At 41.5% G+C, this 19,717-nt stretch overlaps 1 protein-coding gene across 2 annotated transcripts; it reads left to right on the top strand.

Annotated features, from left to right (window-relative positions):
- Positions 1–48: 48 nt before the first annotated feature.
- On the top strand, positions 49–7,694 carry Snapin (SNAP associated protein). 2 transcript variants are annotated; one of them, XM_089582882.1, is made up of 4 exons: positions 49–243; positions 565–611; positions 1,798–1,916; positions 7,355–7,694. In XM_089582882.1, exons 1-4 carry the CDS (start codon positions 80–82, stop codon positions 7,376–7,378), a joined length of 354 nt encoding a protein of 117 aa, XP_089439008.1. In that variant the 5' UTR covers positions 49–79; the 3' UTR covers positions 7,379–7,694. The 2 variants fall into 2 exon arrangements, with proteins under 2 accessions (XP_089439008.1, XP_089439007.1); XM_089582881.1 differs by having other exon boundaries at positions 50–243; positions 7,341–7,694.
- Positions 7,695–19,717: the final 12,023 nt, after the last annotated feature.

Genomic DNA, 19,717 nt, shown 5'->3' with positions numbered 1-19,717 from the left:
ATACTGAGGTGCAGCTGGAATCCACGGATCCCACTTTTGAGAGAATGGCCAAGCCTGGGCAGGTCAGCTGGGCCAAGGAATGGCCGCTTGCAGCGTCATGGACGACAGCGAGAATGCGACTTCAATAGACGATCGCAGTGAGGCGTATTCAGAAGTGTCCGCCCGAGACTGCATAGCTGAAGGCATCATTGGTCTTTTGCTTCCGACCGTGGAGCAGATAGACGAACGAGTGAAGTCCACTCGGTGTGTATTTTCCCCCGTCGTACAGTGCGCGCATACCACGCATACGCTGGTGGGCGTGACGTGATAGCGAGATTACGCTACGTTGCGAGAGATTTTGTTGAGTTTGAAGTTGACATTGCTCTTCATGAAAAATTAAATCGAAAGCTGGTGTGCCGATTGAAATGTCTGTAAAATTCTTGTCCCATTAAGCTAATGGTTGCGAACTATTTGTGTTGGTGGAGGAAAGGGGGAGCAGTTCACGTCACGTCATAAGAACTGACGGAAAATAACTCCAAACCATTCATTCTTATTTGGAATTGACTTTATTTTGTTTTGTTTCAGGATCAGTCAGCTGGAGCTTCGGCAACATATTGACACTTTGGCAGAGGGTGAGAGATTGGTTCTATGTTTTTAGGACAAAATCGATGCATTCTTGAGATCATCACTTGACACACTGCAAGAAACATTGTCATAGTTTTATTTGGTCTTAATAACGCGTTGTCTGTGTGTGCGCTTAGCCTGCGAATTGCAAAAAGCCGAGTGGCATGTTTATAATCGGCAGATGTTTTGTTGGCTAGAATGCGAGAAATGAAATCGATTTATGGTGGGCTGATGAGGACAAACTTAGTCTTGTTTTAAATTATTGATTGTGGAGATCATTATATTTATGAAAAATGTTAAACCCATATGCAGTTACTGCGAAGACGTGACTGTAAACCGTGCTTTAGTGTCATGCAGAAAGCTCGGAACACGTAGGGAGAAAGTGTTTTTCACCCTTTTTTTTTTTTTTTTTTAAAGATAGTGCGCCTTTTGCATCCCTCCTAGCTCCCTGATGGGGCGCTTGTAGGGCCCTTTCTTATTTTTAGCTGAGAAACGCGAACATTTTAAACAGTTTGTAATGGCTCTAAAACAGTTGATTTCAAATGCAAACAAGAAGTCCAATCTCACCTTGTGTTTGGTTTATGATAGCTTTAGTTGCTTATTGCCAAGTGTACAGCCGCCTAACTATCACACAAAGAAACAGAAAATTAGCACTGGCACTGTAAGGAGACCAGGAAAGGATAAGCAAAATTATATTTATATCAGTGGTTTGCCTCCTGAAGTTTCTCAGTGAATCAGGTCATGAAAACAGTCCAAAATGCATGGCAGGTACAGCGCCTACCCTCTCAATATCTTTTCCGTAGTATTATCTACCATGTAGACTGCCTGATTGCGCCGCTGGTAATAATAGCATAGTAGTGCTCCATTATTATCTACCACGTAGATTCCCTGATTGTGCTAATAATGGTGGCACAGGAGTGCTGTGTTCTTATCTGCCATGTAGATGCTGATAATGGTGGCACAGTAGACTCCATTCTTATTACCTGCTATATGGATAGCCTGATTTTCACAGCAGTGCTTGAGCCAGTTACAGGGAATGAGATGAACTGTGTAACAATAGAATTTGAGGGTTGTTGCAGTATTTTAATAAATTACTTGAAGTCTTTGGCCCTAATTCTGCTGTTTCATTGTTTAACTAGGTAGTTTTTGTCAAGGCTGAGTGTAATGTTTTGTTGTGACTACTTTTTTTTGCAGACCTTCGAGTATTGTCTGAAAACCAGCAGATACCCTACGACCTTGACAGCTATGTTAAGAAGCTTGTAAATGCCAAAAGAAGAGTAGTGCTTGTTAACAGCATTCTTCAAAACACCCAGGTAATTATGTGGGAGAGGCTTTTTTTCCTGCCATGGACGTGATCTGCTTGATGGTGAAGTGGTTAAAATAACATGCAACTTTCATTCTGGTGCATTCGAAATTGTGCAAGTTCAAGTGTAGTCCAGTCCAGTGTGACATTGAAGGTCTTATTTTTTTTTTTTTTTCACTGAAGGATTTCTCCCCAAGTATGGGCTTGTGCTTCTTGTTGGTGTTTACCAAGTTGTCTATAGAATAATTGGCTCCATTATGTATCTTTAGGTTCTGTGCAGAAGTGAGGCAATGTGAAGTTTAGTTTAACCAGTTTCTTCCTGTGACATTGTTGCACATGTTCCAGCTGTCTGGCCAATCCTGCTTGCAATTTAATCATCAGCATGAGGGTAACCACTCATTAATGTTATAGCATTAGTAAAACGAACTTTTTGGCAAATTGGTTGCTTAGCTTAGACATAACTGCAGCGTGAAAAAAAACAACCACATAAGGAAGAACACACACAAGACACGGACAAACGCTGCATTTACAACTGATTTATTGCACCAATGCAAGGGAAATATAAATGCTCCGCTGCGCATGTGCACAGAATACAGAAGGAAAGAAGGAAGAAAGGGAAGACAAGTGCCACCGCCAACTTAGAACAATTTATATCATGCGAACATCTAATCTATTTGGCTGAGAAAAGGTTGTAATCCGACCTGTACAAGTGAATTGGAGTATCGCTAACGCAGTTATCGCCCCTTTTCTTTATATTGTATGCTTCTAGTAGCTCACGTGCAGTTTGATTTCTGCTTTTGCTTAAAATCCTTCCACTATCAAAATGCGGTGAACAATCATAGCAAGACCTGCAGTGCTCAACCAATGATTGTTCACCACATTTTGATAGTACAAGGATTTTAGGCAAAAGCAGAGATCAAACTACACGTGAGCTACTAAAAGCATACAATAGTATAAAGAAAAGGGGCGATAATTGCGTTACCAATACTCCAATTCACTTGTACAGGTCGGATTACGACCTTTTCTCAGCCAAATAGATTAGATGTTCGCATGATGTAAAGTGTTCTAAGTTGGCGGTGGCACTTGTCTTCCCTTTCTTCCTTCTTTCCTTCTGTATTCTGTGCGCATGTGTGGCAGAGCATTTATATTTCCCTTGCCTTGGTGCAATAAATTAGTTGTGAGTGCAGCGTTTGTCCCTGTCTTGTGTGTGTTCTTCCCTATGTGGTTGTTTTCTATAGCATTTAGGTTGTTGTCTCACAAAAAATTTATGCCTTCTCTGTCACGAAATTCCCCTATAAAACCTGAGGACCCCCATAATTTTGAAAGTGGGCTCACTCAAGAAAATGGATTAAGTTGGATTAGTGGATTGGATTAGTATACTCCTATATGATGATCCAATGGAAGGTAATGGAACGTTTTAGATGATGACTCATACATACATATAGGGGCAATGGAACTGGTTCCAACCGGAGCTTTGGTGTGAAAATCACACCAGACACTAAGCAGGCAACTTAAATGCTATTTCATTCTTTTTAAGATTCTAGTTAAGAAGGCACGAAGTTTATTTGTTTTTGTAGTGCATCATATTGCTGATTAGCTAGAACAAAACTTGCTGCTTAGGAATGAACGAGCTTACAATCTGTTTCAACGAATTACACACTTGGTATTGGCACTTGACCACTTTATCTTCAATTAGTGTGGAAACTGTCGTGTAAGAACCGAACTGCTAAAATCAAGTGTAGCCAGCAGAATAGACTGGAGTTGCCATCTGTTCTGGAAAATACCAGAGTAAACCTGTCTCTACTTCGTGGGTTCCTGTCATCTGTGCAGCACATGGTGACGCCTGTACAGCCAGTTGCTGTACTTGCTTTACCAATGTTGAGTTCACAAACAAAAACAGTTTTTCATTCATTTTAGATGAACGAGGCGAGTGCCGGAGCCATAGTTTAACAAAATTGCATTGTGACATGATAATTTTGCAGCCTAATTGCCCTTTTTCTAGCCATTTTTTTTTCCTTTTATGCCCTGTACTGAGCTTCTGCCACTTTTTTCTCCATCAGTCCACTCACCACCTCCTGTCTCCATGTTTTGCAGGTCAATGTTTCATTAGTTGTTTTTAAGATATACAATTTGTAGGCTAACCATAACTATTCCTCTATGTGTGGCTGAAAGGCCTTGCATGGAATTAAAACATGCTGTGGATTTCCTTTTCTTGCATGCAGCTTAATGAGAAAGATATCAAGTGTTGCTGTGGAGGCAAAAGCTATGCCCCCTTCTTCATTTTTTTTTTTTTTGGTCAGCACTTGCGCTCTTGGTGCAGGCTGCAGCTCTGTTATTGTTTATGGATGATGTATATTACTGTCTAAACCTACTTTGAGACATCAGCACAATGCAATGTTCCAGGTAATTCCAGTAGGTACTGCCAACACATTGGTACCACTCAAAATCTACCATCAAATGGTTCTTTCACATGAGTGCAAAGTGTTCAGGAGTTTGACAAAAAGCTGCATATGCTTTTGCCTCTATGTTTATCTGAATGCCTGCGAAAAATTTTGCAACTACTGCTGGTTTGTGCTCATATTTCATGCAGAGATTGCTTTGTAGGTTTGCCTCATGCGTAACGCTTCTGGCTCTGGTACTACTCACTGGGTTTGTGTGGTGGAAATGAAAGCCCCTCACTGTTGGCAAGCTTGGCCTTAGGGAGGTTGAGCTTGGCCAGCCATGTGCATCAGCTTTGCCTGCTACGAATAAAGCACTATACAGGAGCCCGGCCTTCTCCCAGGAGATGACAGCACCACTTCACTTGGCTGGCTGAACTTTTCTGAGCCAAGGTTCACAGCAGTGGCAGCAGTCTCCAATGCCTGCTGCATCAGTCAGGGAAACACTGGTGCTAACTGCATTATAATAGGAGGCAGACTCCAAATGAAACCCTTGTGCAAAATTTGAGCCTGGGCAAATGAACGGGGAGAGAAAATTTGGTTGTTTAGATATATTTATATCTCTACAACTTCTGTACACCTGCTTTCAGTAGCAATGTAACTTAGGGTGCTTGAGGAGAAATGAAATATTAAGGCGAAATGGCTCATACTTGTGCCCATGGCTCTGTCCGTCCATCCGTTACATCTGAAGTGAAAGTCAACTAGTCATGACTAATTAGTCATTAACTAGCCATGACTAGTTAGGCAATAACCAGTCATGACTAGTTAGTGTCATGGCTAGCCAATCCAAGTCGCCCCATAGCCGTCTCGTGTGTGCCTACGGCCGTGCAGCCAAAGATGCGTGGAAAGGCTTTCACCTCAAGCACTTCAGATCGTCAAAGTGCCCCCTGAATTTTTTTTGGCCAAAAGGTGGAGTTCTACATAATGGGCACCTGCTGTGTGGCTCAGTGACCAAGGTGTTTACTGTTGAAGATGAGGTCACAAGTTTAGTTTCTGGTCTTGGTAGCTGCATGTAGTGGGGAGTGAAATGAAAAAAAAAAAAATGGTAAGATACTATTGCTGTATGTCAGAGAACTGCAGGTGGGTAAAACTATTCTGCAGCTTTTTGGTCATCAAAAGAAATCTTCCATTTTCATAACCCAGTGGGATCCTGTGCCTGTTATCTCGTGTACTGCTATTGTGTAATGTCTGGTGGATGTTTGCGCATGTTTTGCATGTTTTCCTTAGCCCTTTCCGCCCCTTGGTCTTGCTTTCGAATGCAAAGTCTTAAATTTTTGAAAGGCAGGGAAGCCAATCATGGTAGTAAGTGACTAGTCCGGTAACCCAGTGCAGATAGGCTAGCGAGCTATGCGGCAGTAGTTTTATTTGTTGCAGTAATTGTTGCTGTGAACATGACACCCCACTGGGGTATTGCATGTAGATAAACGCAGGAGCATATTTATGTTCAACTCGGGGGTAGGAGAGTTGATTTCGGCACAGCAGTCTTGACTTTTCACATCAAAACCATGGGAGCCAGTGTGGTTTTGTTGGTTGCAGAAAATTTCTCGCTTGGAGGGGGGCAGTTGCTTCGTTTGCAGCCCCCCTTCAGAATCCACCTCTGGTAAAATGCAAACGTAATTCTTCCTCCTCTTGCAGAAAGGCTGAATACATAGTACAGGAGCAGGGTGAGCTCACGGGCTAGTTGGTTATTATTAATATTACAGGAATATTACAGGTTATTATTAATATTACAGGTTATTATTAAAAATTATTAATAGTACAGGAGAAGGCAGCGTTCATGTTCTCCTGAATATACTCTGCTGAATTAGTCTCTTGCAATGGCACAGTGAAGGTTTATGTCAGACCTGGCATTTTTCATGGCAGACATGGAAAAAGCTGTTGATGAATAATGGGTTTCCATCCAGCTGAATACTGGGGGAAAAAGAAAAATTCTTGTACATGGCTTTGTACTTGCCAGTCTTCTACATTATTGGAACAGCATCAAGATATGTTTTTGCTTGTGATAGGTTGCATTTCTGAAGATTGCTTTGGGCAGCCGTTTCTAAGCTATGTCGGCGGGGTCGCCAAAACGTGTCCGCAGAAGTTGTGACGTTCTCAGAAGAGGTAGTTATCAAACGGGTGGTTGTAATCGAAAGAGGGTGATATGAGGATGCTGTGCAAAAAAAAACTGTCGTAGGACGATTAGGCAATTAATTAGAGCCAAACATGTTGAAAAAACGTCAATGTAGTGAGTGGATGGCAAAGTAGTGCAAAAATAGGAAAAGGAGTGAAAATAGTTTGAAATGAATTGAAATATATTTTATGAGTGATTATTAACATAAAAAAGTTTCATTGACCTAGATTAATTAATTAATTATCTGCAAAAGCCATTGGACGTTGAATAGGCTGGACGGGGGTATAGTAAGTGGACAGAAAAGCAACCACAGCGCCAAATTTGAAAAACCAAAATGGTTGATTGAGGTAAAACAAGGTATAATCAGAATAAATAAATTGATCTTTAATTAAAAGGTTGGCTTGGTTTATGGGGTTTATCGTCCCAAAGCGACTCGGGCTATGAGAGGCGCCATAGTAAAGGGCTCTGGAAATTTCGACCACCTGGGGTTCTTTCGTGCACTGACATTGCACCATAAGGTAATTACGCTAATTCAGTAGTTGAATTACCGAACAAAAAAAATGAGAAAGAGAGGCGACCAGTGCTGAGGAGGCGTCAGTGCTTTCGCATTCTTCCAATGCGTTTCACCGCAGTGATCTTTTTTTTTCTTTTATCTGTAGCATTCTGTTATTATATTGCTGCAGAGTTTTTCATGCCAGCCACATTTTGTTCTCATACAGATTCCTAATTGAAAGTTATGTTGTCTGAAGGCAGTTTAAATGCATCTTATCTGTGATCTGTGCTGACTTGCACATGCTTGCGCTTTTTTTTTTCTCACTCCTGTCAGCAAGGAATGCTAGGATTCATATTCCCTTTTTTTTTCTCTCTCTCTCTCATTTCCAAGGAACGGCTGAATAGGATCAACCAGAGCATCACCCGTGAAAATGAAAGACGTACAGCCCTGCTGGAGCCGCAAGGCTCAGTGCCGGGCGAAGGATAGCCATGTACTGCTTTTCTCGCCTTTCCTATTTCGACATTCCTTATGAACGGTGGAAATGCCACTGTTCGAACATTGCGCAGAGGTTACAGTTACCAAAAGATGTTTGACTGCACATCCAGACATACTACTCAAGGCCACTTCTGTGCCATATGTGCAATACACCTCTCAGAGGAGAAACAGGTATTAAATGTAGCCAATATTCAGCTGAGTACAAATAAAGTTCATGTGTATATAGGCTTTTTAGCCATTCAAAACATAGCAGTGTGTGTCTGTGTTCCTTTGGTCTGCATTGTAAGATGAGATTGAACTTACAAATGAGTAAAAATTGACAGCTTTCATATGCTGTAGTCCTACCGTTGCCATTGTGCCCTTGCAGTGTTGCCACCACTACCTACACTATTTTTAGTGCAGTGTGCATGCTGACTTCATTCGTCAGCTGCGGGTTCAAATGTCGGTGCCAGTCCAGGCAATGTCTGGGGACAAGGAAAAACGTCCGAATTATTCGTAGAATCCACCATTTTTGCAAGAGGTGGTGCTCTCTGGGGAGTGGCGAAAATTCGTCTGCTAAAACATGCACGTGGGAGAGACTGCTGCTATCTTGTTCCACGAGAAGTGCATGCTTGACAGCTGCTGCCATCTGTCGCATGCACCTGTCACTAACATGAACTGGCATGCGCAGTACCAACTGGTGGTTTTTTCAACCAGTGGAGCTGGAGGACGAGGCGCTCACGTGCAGAGCGGCCTTGTGAAAAAGGCAGGTTATTGAATGCCTCTACCCCCCCCCCCCCCCCCCCCCCAAAACTATCGCTCACATCATAGTTATTTTATTTGTAGAAAACCTGGGCTGTACCCACTGGACCACAAAAATCCTCGAACATTTAATGGATGCCTGGCGAGAGATGTTCGAACGTTCGTCAGACATCTGTAGAAATCCGCAAATGTCCAACGGGTGTATGTCTGTTCGAGGAACATCCGGCGCAAAGAAATTGGCAGTCCAGAGAAAATCCCACGGACGTCGGAACCGGACAATCGGACGTTCGATTTCAAACGCTTTTTTTTTTTTTTAAGCGGCCACGGGACGTCCCGCAGAGCTACCTGCTGAGACTATGGATGTCCGCTAAGACTTTTTACGTGAACGTACGCACGACATCCCGTTGTTTGACCTGCCTTGACTGCAGGATGTTCCCAGGAACAGCGCCTATAATTTCAGTAATTTCACCCCTCTTAAAATCCCTGCTATGGAAGGCTGCTTTCATTATGTGCAGATACTCTCACTCCTATCATGAGTGCTTAAACGGTGTGGTTTCTTGTCAATGGCACCCACCAATATTGTCTCCTTGTTCAAGATACCTTTTTGGTGTGTGCTGAGTAAACTGATTTACTGTTAATGCTGTCTGGTAGCCAGTTTGTATACTCCCTGTTCACTGCCGGAGGCACTCTTTGAAAGCAGGGGCGATGACATGCCATGCCTGCTGCTTTCCACATAAGATTTCCTCTGGCAGCGAACAGAGTGATTACAAACTGGCAACCAGTGGGCACAGAACAGTAAAGCAGCTTAATCAGGACACACAGAAACAGGTACCTCGAGCAAGGGAACCATCGGCAAGTATCATCGGCACACAACAAACCACGCAGTTCAAGCACTTATGACAAATGTATGAACATCTGCCTATAATGAACAGCACTGGCTTCCACAACAGGAGTTTCATGAGAGGTTTGGTTTGGTTTGGTTTATGGGGTTTAACGTCCCAAAGCGACTCAGGCTATGAGAGACGCGGTAGTGGAGGGCTCCAGAAATTTCGACCACCTGGGGTTCTTTACCGTGCACTGACATCGCACTGTACACGGGCCTCTAGAATTTCGCCTCCATCGAAATTCGTTTCGTATACAACAGCTTGAAACAAGAAAAAATATTTAGGTTTTTTGCTTCATTCTATATCTAGAGTTCAGTGCATAAATTGCAAACATGCATCACTACAACTTAAGTTTTGCTGGAAGAAGGTAATGTAGTATTTTATTAGAAGGATGCATTAAAATGTACAATCCCACAACTGTGACAAAATATTGTTTACAATAACTAATATGCTTATACCGTATTCAAAACTCAATAACAGCACACCATTTAAGCTATTAATATAACCAGTGGTGAGCAGAAAACTCTAAAAGGCAGAAAATTCTCTGTACACACGGGCACTATAACATAGAGATCAGCATTGAAATTAGTAAAGCAAAATCACGGGAAACCTACAAGCATTTAGGGAGCTTTCAGATATGATAACAGCTATAAGCACTCTAGTACTTGGCACAAATCGCAGTCCAAACAGGTGCAAGCGGTACTATCACATGAGATCAGATGAAGTTTTTAGAAGTCTGCAGAGCAACCACTACCCTGGCTCGACCAGAAAAAAAAAAAAAAAAAGAGGTTTTTGAAATTTTAGCTAGCCAGTACTACTAGGAAAATGTGTTGAAAGTGCCACAAAACAGGAGGAAACCTCAACTAAAAGCAGCCACTGTCTAAAAAATGCATGGCAAGCAAGTCCACAGGGCACTATTAGTCTAATATCACTAAAAAAAAATGTAATGCTAGACTAAAAATGTGAACTAGTGAATTGTTGAAAGCACCACTGGCTTGGGAGCTACAAGTTAGTGACTGACTGTGGTTAGCCTTTTGCAAAAATTAACAGTACACACAAGTAACCACATGCTTTCATCTACAAAGGCACCATGCAGTCAGCATATGAGACACAAAAATCTTTTCAGACCTCTTGTAGGAAGCTTAACACAATATGGTGACATAATAGAGCACAATATTATTGGAATACCAAAGTTTAATTTCTGAAATCTGGTCGCTAATTAGGGAGTAATCACTCATTAGCATCCACATGAATGCAGCCATACAACTGCAGTGGACTGCTATACAGCTTCAACAGAAAATTTGTCTGGTACACCTTGAAGGTTTTCCCTAACACACTGGACTAATATCATTCCCACTTCAAGTTACCAATAAATTCAGGCTCATTCTGCCTAGTGCTAACTGTCCTGGGTGGGAAGAATGACTACCCGAACAGGTTTTTGTCTTGGGTTTGAGCCCTTGACCATGATTAATTCTTGAGACAGCGCTACAAATTTCCTTCGTAGGTTTATAGCTGCACACTGAAGCGGGTGTTAATGAAAATTATACATTCAATTGAAACCTAATCCAATTAGGAATTTCTAATACATTGGAATTTTTGCCATTATAAACTAGACCTTCCATAATACAGCTGAAAATTACATGCAGTCGGCCTAAAAATAATCTAAGCTACAAAATGGGATGCGTCCACAAACAAGGGCAAATTCAGGAAGGCGGGAATAACCGCTTCCATGAACTGAAGTTTTTCAGAGGGAAAGCCCCGTTGGCCCCCATTTTTTCGACATAGTTCAATATAAGGAATCATTAAATATGGCAGCCCCACCATCAATCTGCTCCCATCTGCACCTGCAAAATGCACTGGCACAGAACTTATTAGGTATTAGGTCACCATGAACAGCACATCACAAAGCCAAAAGCCTACATAGGTGCCTTGCAGTTTTCTTTTTTTGACATGAAAGTGTTAGTCTTTCTGTAGACATCAGCCACAGAAGCTCAAAACCATACAGTTGGTTTTATAGGATCATCAGAGAATAAAAAGAGGTAACTTTGCTATGAGCTCACACAATTCATCCTGTAGCAAAACAGTGCATGGTACTGCGTAAATGCCCATCGCTTGTCCTGTTTCCTTTGTGTCTCTGTCGTCCTTGTTTCCTTTGTGCTGCTCCTCTCCATGATGCCTCATGGATTGGACCACACAAATGTACTAATAGCCCATTACTACCTCATTCAAAAAGAATTAGACTCTAATACCCAAAAGGCAATCAAAAAAAGAAAGCATAAAGGTCCACACATGGCATCTGACTTATAGGGCACATTCACAGGTTTCATTAGCCATAAGGCGATTAGGTGGCACTCAACGAAGATCACAATAGCAAGAAAGGACGTGTCAAACTTCAGTTAACATGGGCAGGCTATGAATATGAGGTGGAATGTGAACACAAAAAAGACAGGCAGCCTGAAGACAAGTGAACAAATTAAACACAGCAGCGAAAATTGCACAGAAGTGCAGACCAACAACTGCTCCTCATGGTCCAGCCTTGAGCACCTGAGCTGTATCATTGCAGTTGTGCACATAATGGCAGCAGGGATGTTTCTGTATACTTTTCAGTCACCATCTAAATATAACACAGGAGAACTGGTGTTGAAAAAAACACAGTGAGTGCATATTTTGGAAAAATGCTAAAAAAGAATAAAGGCACACTTATGTGCAGATACAGTAATATAGTAGAAAGATTATGTTCATCTTGTCCCCTCTTTTGCCAAAGGGTATCTGAAAACAAAGCTATTGCAATTAGTCTGGTTCCTCTTATTTACTAAAACAAAATTACACCCAACCCAAGCCTACTTGCATAAAGGGAAACACAGTGTTGTAGACAAACACATTGCTGTAGCCACATTGTAGAAAATCGTACAGGATTAGCCACCTATAATGACTGAAAATGCGAAAGTATATACTGTAAAATAGAATTTTGGTGCGTAGCACCACAAAGTAGTGAAAACCCATAAATAAGCCACAGTGCTATTCCTGACAACATTAACATAATAAAGCAGAAACCAAAGTGAGAAAAACTAATGAGTTACAAAACAGACAGCAGCAGCAATGACTTGATTACATAATTTGAGTGTGCTCTTAAACCAACCAGCTCCCTTAATATATGTCTAACCACTGGCCCCAGACAACTTTCTCCCTAATTAATGAACCAGAACTAGCAAGAAATTAGTGGTATACTACAGCTTTTATCCATAGAGTCATTTTCATAACTTGTGCTTTATTTGAAACTAGCTTTAGCAACCAATCTTCATTACACTGCCCTAGTAAAGTAGCTAGGTTCTAGAGGCGACAGCACTTCAAAAGGCCTTTCTCACCAAGAGAAAGAATGACGAGTAGACAATGCAGAGATATAAGACACCAGTCGTGCATGTACATGTCCACGAAGGCAAGTAATGCTAAAAAGAAATTAAAACAAAGTGCAGCTATTCAAAATGAGCATTTGGATTCATAATTCCTATCACCGAAAAGAAGACACAGGACCCAAAGAACATATATTAACTGGCCCGACAGTAAAAAGACCAAGCACTAAAACTTCTGAATCGAGATGGTCCGTTCTTACTGGCAAAAATTTCTACCTTAAAAAATAAAAATGAATTTTTCCCACACCTAAGCAGCACCAACAGAATTACTTTAAGTAGCTTCCAAAGTTTCACTGCTTTTAGTAGGAGCAGGCATTGTAAGTTACTACCTTTAAACACAAGCAGGCCGCAACAATCAGCGTTGTCATATTCCTGCATTAAACCAAAATAGACTGCTACTGCTCATGGTTTGTAGTAAAACTTGCCCCCGCAAGAGTCGGTGAGGTGCTGGACATATCCTGTACCTTTAGGATTTAGAAAGCCTTTCTGCTGCATGCTTCAGCTAGGATTTAATAAGCTCCCCAACAGTGGTTGTGATTTGTTGCAGAAGCTGCCTGGAAACAGCTGAAATTAACAGGCATATTTTGCTGAAATACTGAGCCTAAACTGTGTAAATACATTATACTAGGCGCTACAGCATACGAGTAGCAGAGTACGAATTGCTTACAGTAAGGAATAGTTCAGATTAACATTCAAAGATAAAAAATGGCATTGGTGAACTGTTGTATAGTATATGGGGTTTAACGTCCTAATGCAACACGGGCTACAGAGACTGAAATAATGAGTTTGCACACCCTGAAACAGTGCTGTCACCTATGAGACAAGGCAAAGAAGCAGACTCTGAATCAGTTTTGACTATACTACATACGGCATTTTGCAACCTGTAGCCATCTAGGCCAACCAACTCAACCAGCAGTGTGTGCTAAGCTAAACTAAATGAGATATAATAAACAGTTACCAAAATAACAGAATACAAATACTACAGAATACAAGAAGTAATATAACACTTGCAAGTACAAAAGTGTAAAGAGCGAATACAAAGTGCTTGTGCTTTGAGTGACTAGGCAACTACAAAGCTTATGACAGAATAAGTGGCCCTATAATGCCTTCCCGCAATGCAGTCACATTGATATGGTCAGCACAAAATGTCCAGACAAAGGGAAGAAAGGCACTGGAACAATTCTTTTCCACAGAGTAAACTCTCAGCATAACATGAGATGTACTACTGTTTTACATGTCTTGTTACGTGCGTCACAGTAGGTTTCTTTTATGAATTACACAGTATTTGGCTTACCTATAATTAATCTGCAAGTTTCCAAGCCTGAACAGATAAACTTGTTTTTCCTTTTGACCCAAGAAATCTCTGGCACTAGCACATATTACTAAGCATGTGCTTTATGGCTGAGCTTGCATTTTTCCTCCAAACTGGACTAGTAAATTCACCTGCAATTAAAGAATTTATAGCTTTAAAGAAATGCACCTGTAGGCACATAAAAGAGGAATAAAACATTTTACCAAATCCACCATACTAGCTAAGTGAATGGAAGGGAAACCCTTAGAAGGTGGAAAAAGGTACAAGCACAATAAGCAAAATCATGGCCACAAGAGAGGTTTATTACGACACTGCATCATAATCACACAGCCCGGAAAATAAACTATTAATTCTTATTTCTAACAAGGCATAGAAAAAGCCAAGCACAACAAATGCAGGGCTTCGCTCTTAAGTTTTAATGCGAAAGATTTTGACTGCATGTTTTGTTGTTGTTGCTGTATTGTGTTTTATGGAACATAGGCAACTGAGGCCATCATGCGCCAAGCACAAGGTTTATACGAAAAGTGTTTCGCTGAATTGTATAGAGATATGAAAAATCATTGGTGGTATAGATGGCCTAAGACGTTAGTACTTTCTAGTGATCACATGGAAAAGAAATTTTAGAAATGGCTACTAGTAAAAGCTTAAAAGAGGGTGGGTAACCTCAGTAGCTATCCTTGGCTGGGCAAGGATGTCGAGGTGCCCAACGAACCAAATAAAGAGCTCAGCATTCTTCTCAGGAATGAGAAAGTGGCTGAGGTCTACCAAAATACCAGCAAAGCAGCTGGTCAGAATTTAGAGTTTCTCGAGAAATCCTGCTTCTCTTAAAAAGCTAAAACATATCAACGAATGCATATCTCCTAAAAGCAGTGTTGAATGAGATGGAATGCATTCATTACGAAATTGAATAAAGTACTTTTTCTTAGTTTTTCCGGTTTCACACAAGAGAATAAGATGTGGTTAACCTTTAGTTTATCTCCGCATTTTTCGCAAACAGGTTTGTCTTGTTTTGTTAGCTGGAAGTTGTGCGTAAGGTGTGTGTGGACTATTCAGAGATGGCAGAGAATAACTTCCTTGAAACATTCCTGGTACACACGACTTCCATTCACCTAAAACGGTTTTAACAAGTGTAGTTTGTCATTTACCTTGTTGTTCCAAGATGAATGCCATTTTTCTCTTAATTCATGTTGTACTAAGTTCACGCAATCCTTAAAGCGCATATTTACTTTCTTTATTTCCTTGCCACGAGCTTGGGCAGCGCATAAATCTGCTCTCTCGTTGCCTTTTATTCCGACATGACTCAGGACTCAGCAGAGTTTTAAGTTTTGTCTTTGAGCTGTGGCTATTACTATGTTGTGTATGATGTCACTAAGTAACGGAGTGACTGAATTTCTTGATTGAAGAGCTGTAAGTACGCTTAGGGAGTCTGTGGAAATAATACTGCTCATGAGGTTATCGTTATTTTTTCTACACAACTACACAAATGGCGTAACATTTAGCAGTGAAAATAGATGCATACTGTGAAAGTACTGTTTCTTTTCAATTCCCTTGTACCACTGCGCTTCCTATGTAAACATCTGTATTTGAACCGCAAGTATAAAATTCCGTAAACCTACTGTATTTTTCTTGGAGTGCAAGTAATTCTTGTATTTGTTGAGGAGTTTGTTCTTTATGGAACTCTGTCATACTGAAGTCGCAAATTTCAGGAAAATTTTACCATGGAGGTAGTGGATCCTGTCTTTGGGCAATGTCAGGCAATGTATCCTGTATAATTGGAGTTCTGGCATATCTCTTCAAAACGCAAGACCAGTGGCCGGGTTGCTCGAGTTCTGTTGGTGAATATTATCTAGAAGAACATCTCGTTACAACTGGATAGCAAACATGTTTCGGTAGAGATTTTACTTTAAAGACATATATGCACAAGTTAAAGCAGTTCTCTGATTTCTAGTGAGGGTTCTTTGTTTCTGCACAGAGGCTTGCTATGGGAGATGTCCTGTATGCGCCACATGAGAGGTGTAGGCCTGAGCTGTGTACGAAGCCCAACTTTTTGAGGTATGATGGTCTTGCTGAACCGTACACAGTGCACCCATAATCTAATGAGGAACGTACCAAAGAGTGATAGATGTGCAGCAGACATGTTCTATCAGAGCCCCAATGCTTCCTTGGGAGCACCTTGAGTATGTTTAGAGATTGGGAGGCTCTCTTTTTCAGTGTGTTAATGTGCAGCAGGAATGTGTTTTTTATCGAATGCTACGCATAAAAATTTATGTTCTTGTTTCATTCAGGTGTAAGGTGGGGTCGTTCTGCAAGCCTTTTCTGAGCGAGAAAAGGACTGCTACTGCTTTTTGTGTGGAAAACTTAAACCTATTTCTGACTGCCGAAATTGCCAGTCTGTTTAATGAGAGTTGTATCTGTCTGTCACAGATTAATAAGCTGGATGATGTGCATGCAATTTGAAGGTCGTCGACATATAATGAGTATACATCACGGATTTGGGGATTATTTTAGCTATGGAATTCATTTTTGCGACAAACAGCGTAGTACTTAAAATACACCCCTACGGTACCCCTATCTCTTGAACAAATTTTTTGGGAAGTGTTGAACCAAGACATACTTAAAATGAACGGTCAGACAGGAAATCTTTCAAGCAGTTCAGCATCCTTCCATTGGTACCTAAGTCTGCTAGGTCGCGGAGAATCCCAAACCTCCATGTAGTGTCATAAGCTTTTTCCATGTCAAAAAATACTGCCAGACAATGTTGCTTGTGTATGAATGCTTCTCATACAATGTTCTCAAGACGGACACGATGATCAGCTGTTGACCATCCTCTTTTAAATCCACATTGGTGGATGTGAAGAAGTTCACGAGATTCGAGGATAAACATTAACCCAATATTCAATACAGTTTCCAAAGATTTGGCAGGACAGCTTGTGAGTGTTATGGGTATGTAGCCACCAGCGGAGGTTGGCTTTCAAAGGCTTCAGAAATGGCACAATAACTGCTTTTTTCCAAGACTCTGGTATATTTCCAGTTTTCATATTTTGTTGAAGAATTGTAAAAGTGCTTCTAATGAAGGTTTGGAAAGGTGTGCCAGCATCTCGTAATGTATTTCATCAAGGCCGGGTGCTGTCTGTTTACCAGCCAATAGTACTTTATGGATTTGCTCCAGTGCAATTAGGTTGTTATATGGCTCGTGCAAACTGCCGCTTGTTGGAAGACTGTTTTTCAGCTATGTTACTGTGCTTTACAAATGACTCTGTGTAATGTGCAGAACTGGAAATTATAGAAAAATGTTTTGCTAGTATATCTGCCTGTTCTTTAATACTTGTTTGTGTACCTAAGGCTGTGAGAAAAGGGATTGTGAAGGTGAAGTATCTGCCATTTATTTCATGGTCTTGCTCCCACATTTTCTTAGATGTGTCGATTGAACTGTTTATAGATGATATGCAGTTTTTACATGATGTTTCTTCAGCGATTCAACTGATTTGCCTTGCTTTCACTCTTGCCTTATTGAAATTTATTAAGTTTCATATGTTGGGTACCTACGAAAAATTCCCCAGGCTTTATTTTGTTTCCTTTTTGCTTCTTAACATTCTTGTGAATACCACACCTTATGATTTTGTCGCACCACGCCCGAGGACTGAGGAATAGGTAGGTGTGCAGCAGTAATTATACAGGTTTTCAGCATTTCATTAGGTTCATCAACACCTGGATCATCCGAAAACAGTTTCTCCAGACAGGCATTTTCATGGAACAGTGCCGTCAGCCAGGCATGCAGCCAGGTGCAACTTCCAACGGCGAGGCTTGATCACTTCCATATGGGTTATCCAGGACATCCCATTTAAAATCAGTAAAAACAGATGGTGAACTAAAGGATAATCTAAACAGCTCATTTTTTCAGTGCTTGGGAAACAGTATGTGTTCTTTCCTGAATTCCGAAGGCACACATTATTGCATAGAATAAAATCTTCTAAAATGCGACCTCTAGTGTTAGTTTCTTCACTTCCCCAGAAAGAGGAGTGGGCATTAAAATCCCCAACTAACAGATATGGCTCTGGTAGCTATTCTAGAAGTGCTTCTAAGTCATGAAGTGTAACTGTTAGGTGTGGCTCGAGATATGTGGAACATAGTTTTAAAATGGATAACAGTGACTGCAACAGCTTCATATTTCGTTTTTAACTTGATTTCACAGGTTGCAACCCCAGACTAGATGTCAATAGCAACACCTCCAGAAAGCCTACTCGCCTGCTCTCGGTCACACAGAAAAACTTCATACTTTTCTAAAATGTTTGTATGTCGCAGGGAATCCGCAGGTATACAGTTTAGAGGCCTTTACTGATTGGGAGAAGCCTCGTGGGCGGCCGGCTGAAATGCCGGCGGGCCCATTTTCTGGAGTGGCAGGGCAGCGTTCGCTGCATCTGCTAGCAAGGGATCTAAAAACGTTGTCTGCTAGGGGCGGGGATGGCCCTGCCAGAGGCTTTGCCTGTGCAGTGACCAGAGCCAGGCGTGGTGCTCCGCCCCTGCGCACCACATCCACGAAGTTTGTCTTTGCCGCAAATACAAATGAATTTGCGAGTGCCAACATTTTCCTGGCTTCTCTGAAGGTGAAGTTTTCTTTCGTTTTCAATGTTATTTCTTTTTCGTTTTTACCTACATTTTTACCTCCGTTATAAACATATGCTAGAGGCACCTACTCCCAGTGAAAGCAGATCGATTTATGTACATACCATGGTCACTCTTCCAAACTGGAATGCATATTATCGTTTACCTGCCGTCGTGGCTCAGTGGTTAAAGCGCTCGGCTACTGAGCCGGAGGATCTGGGTTCAATCCAGGCCGCGGCAGCTGCATTTTTGTCTGCTTCTCAGGACATTATTTCCTCAATGTCCAACAAGTGGCTACTCACAGATGGCTTCACATTAAAATGGTATTGATGTGCGAGGTTTAGAGTCATGAAGCGGCACACGGGGCTACGAGGAACGCCACGGTGGAGGGCTCCAGATTAATTTAGACCACCTGTGGTTCTTTGACGTGTGCCGGCGTTGTACAGCACACGGATGCTTTTGCATTTATTGAAACATGGCCTCATGGACAGGTTTTGATCCTGCAACCTTGAAGTCAGCAGCCAAACACCAAAGCCACTGAGCCACCCCGATGGGGAAAAAAAAAAGGGTTATCGCCAAAGTGCATTCTTGGAAAAATGTCTTATTGTCAGTTTCTAAAGTAAATCATATAAATGACTGAAGTTCGTGTTTTTAAGGCCCCAAGTCGGAGCAGTTGTGCACAGAAATTACAGTGTTCTCACAATGGGGATTGGAACTGAAATAATGATGGGCTAGTCTGGAACTGTGTGTGAATTGTGTGCTTGTTTGTTTGAAGGGATAGTGATAGTTTTTCTATAAAAGTTGCCGTTTCTGTTCCGATGCCTTCTCTCCTTAGTAGCATGCTGGAAGTTACAGAGGACCGGCCCCATGCAACACACGCAATGCCTGCAGCGCCAGTTGTGTGTCACTGTACTGCATTTTTAATCTTTCTTGCCATTGTTCTTGAGCATATATGCTCTGCTCCATAAAGAAACTGGCCAGTGGCAATATTTGATCCTTGGCAAGATGAGAAAAGCTACAAAAGATGGCAGAGGTTAAAAGCAGCACAGGAAAGTGAAAGCAGGAGTGGTTGATAGTCATCAGACTTTATTTTCACACTAGTGTGAATGGTCAAGTTGCACTGGTTTCATGGCTTATCCGAGACTTCTTGGCTTTGGTTGAACTAACCTGTCAGCAAAGTTAGCCAATACTTCTGAAAACGAGAAGCTGGCAATCGGCGCTTTACACTGGCTCCTGAGTGGTCATGCCATTAGTTCATGCCACATGGGGAACAGAGCAGTGGGAGTGTTGAGATTCGTATTGCAAAAGAGGCCATGGAACAGT

The sequence above is a fragment of the Amblyomma mixtum genome, chromosome 3 (assembly GCF_055824585.1).
Source record: "Amblyomma mixtum isolate Tamu chromosome 3, ASM5582458v1, whole genome shotgun sequence".
Classification (NCBI taxonomy): Eukaryota; Metazoa; Arthropoda; class Arachnida; order Ixodida; family Ixodidae; genus Amblyomma; species Amblyomma mixtum.
Note: the sequence above shows the minus strand (reverse complement) of the source record. Positions and strands in the feature narration are given on the sequence as shown.

What these genes read in the sequence shown, in the direction of transcription:
- Snapin (XM_089582881.1), top strand. Translation starts at nt 80, where the DNA reads ATGGCCGCTTGCAGCGTCATGGACGACAGCGAGAATGCGACTTCAATA. An exon ending in GAACGAGTGAAGTCCACTCG is followed by an intron (nt 244 to 564) that starts GTGTGTATTTTC and finishes GTTTTGTTTCAG; the next exon opens with GATCAGTCAGCTGGAGCTTC. An exon ending in TATTGACACTTTGGCAGAGG is followed by an intron (nt 612 to 1,797) that starts GTGAGAGATTGG and finishes TTTTTTTTGCAG; the next exon opens with ACCTTCGAGTATTGTCTGAA.